Genomic DNA, 6,016 nt, shown 5'->3' on the forward strand with positions numbered 1-6,016 from the left:
AATGGACACTCAGTTCCATGCGAACATCAGTTACATGCAGGATAATATTGTACATTAAAGCATGGAGCCCTGGTGGCATGGTGGTTACATATTGGGCTGCTAACCTAGATGTCAGTAGTTTGAAACCACCAGCTCTGCGGGAGGAAGACGGAACTCCCGTACTGTGTGCAGGGTTACAGTCTTGGAATCTCACGGGGGCAGTTGTACCCTGCCCTCCAGGGTCTCTATGAGTCGTAATCTACTCCATAGCCGGAGTTTAGTTTTTTGGTATTTGGGTTTTTGTTCTTCTTTTATAATGGAGGGGCAGTGAAAATGAAAAAGACCGTCAAGGAGATGGATTGGCACAGTGGCTGCAGCAATGGGCTCCAACATACCCATTGTGAAGAGGGTACAGGACCAGACAGGGATTCGTTGCGCAACGGTTCACTGCGAAAATGAACGTAACAAAAACATGCAGAAAATACTGATGGAATAAGCCATCCTGTTGGGCTGCTATTAAGGAGCCCTGGTGTCATAGTGGTACCACGTTTAGTGTGATCCGCGAGGTCAGCAGTTAGGAATCACCGGCCCACTGTCAAGAGAAAGATGACTTACTACTCCCATTAAGAGTTACAGCCTCAAAATAATAATAAATTAAAAAAAATTTTAAGTTACAGCCTCGGAAACAAAGGGTCAGTCCTGCCTTGTCCCATAGGGTCGCTATGAGTCAGCACTGATCGGTGGCAGTAAATTTTTCTTGGGCAGCCTAACCTCAAGCTCAGCTGTTCGAAACCACCCAACAGGAGAAAAAAAAAGGAGACTTTCTACTACCTGCAGGAGAAAAACTTTCTCCACTCCCATACAGAGTTCACACAATCTTGGAAATCCACAGGGGCCGTTCTACACTATCCTAGAGGATCGCTATGAGGCGGCATCAATCGATGGCAGTGAGTTGGAGTTTTGGGTGTTTTTATCGAAAAGGCAAGTGTAAACCGGGCATCCAGGGTAATCCAGCCACCTGGGAGGGAGCGCCTCTCGCAGAGGCTGCGCCTTCGTGGCGGCGCCGCGCGGGGGCGCTGTGGGCGGCAGTCGGACAGGCGCGGCGGCGCGGCCTCTCTAGGCGCGGGCGGCGCGGCCTCTCTGGCGGCGGGAGGCGGGCCCGCGCCGCGCTTCCGCGTGTGTGTAGGGGCGGGATAGGGCGGCCCGGCATGGAGGATGGCGCCGCTCCTGCTGCAGCTGGTGGGGCTCTGCGTGGCGCTGGCGGCCGCGGCCCTGATACTGGTGAGCACAGGGGGTGGGAGCCGACGCGAGCCTGGGCTCGCCCCTCGGCTTGAGACTTGTGGCTCTGCGAGCAGCCCCTCCGCCGACGGCACTGCCCGCGCTTCCTCCCAACCCTGATTCCAGAATTCTTTCACCCCTCCTTCGGAGGCTTGCGTTCTTTCTTCTTTGGAAACTCTCTGTGTCTGTGATGCAGAGGCTGTGCCTTGGATCACATCGGACGCACCCACCCGGCGTGTCGTCCCCGCCACCCGCACTCCCCACGACCCGTCTCGTTTATCTGCCCTGTCGGTTTGCAGGAGTTCCACCCCTGTCTGTAGTGCTGACACCACCCGGGCAGTCTTTGGGTCCCTGGATTCCCTTCTCTGCCGATGTGATTAAGCAAATAAAAAGTGATGACGACGCATGGAGACTAGCCACCCATAGAGGTTAGAATAAGTCCGGATCAAGAAGACCCACAGGGGTCTCGAGTAAACAGAGATGAGTCCTAGGCCCTGCAGGTTAACAGGTGCCTGGGTTGTCTCGGAATTAACCGACTTTACCCTGCCTCCCAAAGAGGCAACATGATAACAACCAGACTCAGGTTTTCTTCGCTATTACTCAAACGCATTTGAAACATTTGTTGACCCCTAAGTAGTGGAAAAATGCCTTGTGAACTCTCGCTTACTGAGTTTGAGGTTGCTGTCTGTCTAGTAAGTAGAGAGAAGTTGAGCGCTTGACATTTATTTTAGCAGTTTACACAGCTCTGCCAGGGTGTGTGTGTGTGTGTACACTTAGGCACACACTGAGGGTGAGGGCTGAGGGACCCCTGGGCATCCTGCATTGGCTGTTCTCTGTGAGGTCAAGGACAGGCCTGGGGCTTGGGGAATGGCCGATGGGAAGAGACCGAGAAGCCCCGTACTCACTAGTGTCACAGGAACTGATGGGGTAAGAAGGACTGCTGTGGGGTACTGAGTGCATGCTAGTTTGAGAGTCGTGTGCACACCATTTTTAAGGGTCTGGAGCACAAAGTGCACGTCTGCAGCCAGTTCTTGAGGCGGTCCGACTTCCTCCCCCCACCCCCACCCCCAAATGTGTGAGACGAACTGCACTGCAGAGTTTGCAGTGAAAGAGTGCCAGCCCTTTCTTCCAAGGCGCCTTTGGCTGCAGCCAAACCTCTGGTCTTAACAATTGGCAGCTGAGCGCTGTAACCACCCAGGGACTCCAGAAAGTTAGCGTTCAGTTCCCAAAATTATGTAAATGATGTATATGGACAAGACTTTTTTTTAAGGGGTCAGCATTACTTAACTTCATTTTCATATGTCCGCTGATAGATTTCCTTTGTTGCATTTATAACTGCGACGAAAATGCCACGCCTTCATCAACACGAAGAGGAGAAGTTCTTCTTGAATGCCAGAGGCCAGAAGGAACCATTACCCAGCTTACTGGACGCCCCGACCAAGCAGCTTTCTGTCGTCGTACCTTCCTACCATGAAGAGACACGGTGTACGCGCCATTTGATTTGTTGGGCAGTGTGTTAGACAGAGTTCTCTAGAGAAACAAAGCCGGGACACTTACGATTTTATTGACAGATAGATAGATACAGCACGAAGGAATATGACAGCTAATTAGTCCACACAGCAGTACAGAGGGCCCAGTTCAACTCAATTCCGTGAAACAATTAATATACTGGAAGTCCTTCAACTCAAGGGCTGCTAGTCCAAGGTCAAGGAAATAGACAACTGAGTCTACCATAGAGCAATTCAGGCAGCCCGGCAACAGGCAGAAAATAGGAGGTCAGGTCACCAATAGTCAGCCAGATGACAGGATCCCCAGCTCCAGCAATGTACACACCAGCAGCGAGGTGAAGCAGGTCTCGAAGGAACCTCAAGCTCTAGCAACAGGGTCCACGGGTTGGGTGTCTCACAGATAGTGTAGCTCGCAAGTTGAGGCAGAGAACTAGCGAAGGCAGCCGCACACCTGTCCGATCACCAGAGAGCAAGAGAGAGGTGGGGCTCCTTGAGCCATTTGTCTCTTTGCCCTCCAATCAAACTGCAATCTTATTAATCCCACATGTGCTTATTGGCCAGTTTGGCACAATAAACGTACTTATCACAGGCAGGGAGTAAGTTGGGGATAAAGAAAATGTAAAAGTGTTGGGCTTTATTTTTATTTCCAGAGCATGAATAGATGTGTCCCAGTAGGAGGCCTAGTTGGTGGCTGTTGTAGTTCAGAAGGGAAATGAATGTGAGCCATCAGAAATGGGAGCAAGTCGGACCAAACTCGCCTGCCCTTGAGTCAATTCCGACTCATATCAGCCTACCCGTTAGGGCAGGGGAGGCGTGCCCCTGTGGGTAACTTTACAGGAATAGCCCAAGGAGCGGCTGGTGGTTTCGAGCTGCTGACTTCGGTGCTCGCAACCCCACACGTAACGCACTGCCCCACCAGGGCTCCTGAACAGGAGCAGGGGCAAGAGGAAGTCAGATTTATGTGTCGGAGAAAAGTAACAAACACGATGGGAACAGAGACAGAAGGCGATCCAGATGGGGTTCACTGCTGAGGTGGATCCCAAAGGCGCGAGTTAGGTTGTTCAGATGTTTCCCATTCACAAACTGGGTGCGCCGGGGCTGAGGGACTTGTCTCCAGAAGTGGTTTTTATTAATGGTTTGTTCTTTCAGTGCCTGTGATGATGGATGAAGCTCTCAGCTATCTAGAGAAGAGACAGGTACTGTGTTTACTCTTTATGTGGGACAACTCTGATGAAAGCTAGACCCAGTGACCCAGAGTAGACCCAGTGCGCGGAGCAGAGCCGGCATGGGCAACCCCGGCTGCTGCGACACCAGCCTGCTCAGGTTGTGGCTGGCCATCAGCTTTTAGCAGAGGAGCCCAGCATGACCCCAGGACAAAACAAAATGAGATTTCTCCTTCACACTTGCTGTTCTCTGAAGTGGTATGGTTTAAGCTGAGGGAGAGACTGCTTGTATCTGCAGGCTTAGTATGATGATATGATGCTGTTTTTAACTCTTTTGCTACTTTTAAGAGAAAGTGTATCTTTTAATTAGAATGGAATGGTTTTGTGTTTATTTTTCTCAAAGAATCCCTCTCAGATATTTTTCTCTTCTTTCCTGATGTAAAGAGAAAAAATAAGTTGCATGAGTCCCTGCTGCTGTTGGAATATCCATATGGGATTTATTAATGAAGTAAGCTTCATGGCTGCTTCATTTTAGAAAATGGCTTGTGATGTGAGTTATCTTGATTTGGAGTTTGTGTAGATAAGAGAAAGGCAGAAGATTCGTGGAAATTTAAAAAAAAAATCCTCATTGCCGTTGAGTTGATTCTGATTCATAGACAGCGACCCTGAAGGACAGGATAGAAACGGCCCTGTGAGTTTCCGAGACGGTAACTCTTTACTCCCAAGGAGCAACTGGTGGTTTTGAACTACTGACCTTATGGTTAGCAACCCAACACTTACTACTCCACCAGGGCTCCTCATTCATTAGAATTGGAGCTCTCAAATGCATGTGAAAGTTGGGTGTTGAAGAGGAAGACTGAAGAATATTGAAAGTACCATTAACTGCCAAAACAACAAACGAGTCTGTCTTGGATGAAGTACTGCGAGAATGCCCTTCAGTACCAAGGACGGGGAGGTGTCATCTCCCCTGCTTTGGATGTGTTATCAGGAGGGACCAGTCCCCAGAGAAGGACATCTTGGTTGGGAAAATTGAGGGACAGCAAACACTAGGAAGGTCCTTGAGATGGGACAGCGACTGCCACAGTGGGCTTGAACATCAGAGCAGTTGTGAGGATGGCGCAGGGCTGAGCGGTGTCTTTGTTCGGCTGTACACGGAGTCAGTTTGAGCCAGAACTGACTTGAGAGAATCTAACTAACCACGACATCGTGCGAGTGCTAACCGGCCAGACCCTGCCATCTGGCAAGACCCGGCAAGATCCACACGTTCAGGGTGATGTGAAACAGGGACCGTATTACAGACTCGAAATTAAGGAAAGGAGGAAGAGAATGGGATTCTTTGTGTGGGATTTCTGCTTTTCCTATTAAGTGTAATTTCCACACTGGTCACGGGGACTATGTTTTAGTTCCCCTTTTAGAAAGACATGAAAACTGGCCCTCAAAAGTTAACTAATTCAAGATTGCAAGACAGAATGGACTTCACATCCCTCTCAAATCCGCCCTAGCTTGAGGGCAAGGATGGAGCCCGCACAGAGGTGGAGTCTGTATTTGCTACTCGGCCCCTGCCCACCACCTCTCCTAATCTTTCTGTTTTGTGTGCGCAATTTTAGTTAGCTGCATATTTACATGCATCAATACTAAAATGAGGCATGTGTTTTTTTAATTCATTTAAAAGCTTAATGGTTGTACAACTCTTCTTTTTTATTATTTTTAATATTTATTTTTAAAGATTTTATTGGGGGCTCTTGCAGCTCTTTTTAAAAAAATACTTTTACCGGGGGCTCTTACATCTCTTATCACCATCCATACATTCCTCCAATGTGTCAAGCACATTTGTACCTATGCCACCATCATCATTTTCAAAGCAGTCTCTTCCCACTTGAGCCCCTGAAACAACTCTTCTTGATGTGACTGCACTATTGAATATTATGTGGATTATGTCCCAGTAACCCTTTTAATAAGGAAAGAAAATAAAGTCTATTCCAAATTGTCAAGAGCAATCTACCTTAAAAGCTTGAAGGTAAACAAGCGACGATCTAGCTCAGAAGCAACAAAACCCACATGGAAGAACATATCAGCCTGTGTGATCAC

General features: G+C 48.9%; 1 protein-coding gene across 3 annotated transcripts in view; it reads left to right on the top strand.

The window, feature by feature from the left end:
• Nucleotides 1–894: 894 nt before the first annotated feature.
• Nucleotides 895–6,016, top strand: part of ALG5 (ALG5 dolichyl-phosphate beta-glucosyltransferase) — a 32,758-nt gene continuing 27,636 nt past the window's right edge. Inside the window, exons 1-3 of one of the 3 annotated variants that reach the window (XM_045287146.1) lie at nucleotides 895–926; nucleotides 2,571–2,742; nucleotides 3,915–3,961. In XM_045287146.1, coding sequence (XP_045143081.1) covers nucleotides 903–926; nucleotides 2,571–2,742; nucleotides 3,915–3,961 — 243 coding nt within the window. In that variant the 5' untranslated portion in view covers nucleotides 895–902. Of the gene's footprint in view, nucleotides 961–1,178; nucleotides 1,261–2,570; nucleotides 2,743–3,914; nucleotides 3,962–6,016 lie in introns of those variants that run through there. The other 2 variants (XM_045287147.1, XM_004711273.2) reach the window with 2 other exon arrangements.

Source organism: Echinops telfairi, unplaced genomic scaffold (assembly GCF_000313985.2).
Source record: "Echinops telfairi isolate 266 unplaced genomic scaffold, ASM31398v2 ScPeMD7_11;HRSCAF=52, whole genome shotgun sequence".
NCBI classification, from domain to species: Eukaryota; Metazoa; Chordata; class Mammalia; order Afrosoricida; family Tenrecidae; genus Echinops; species Echinops telfairi.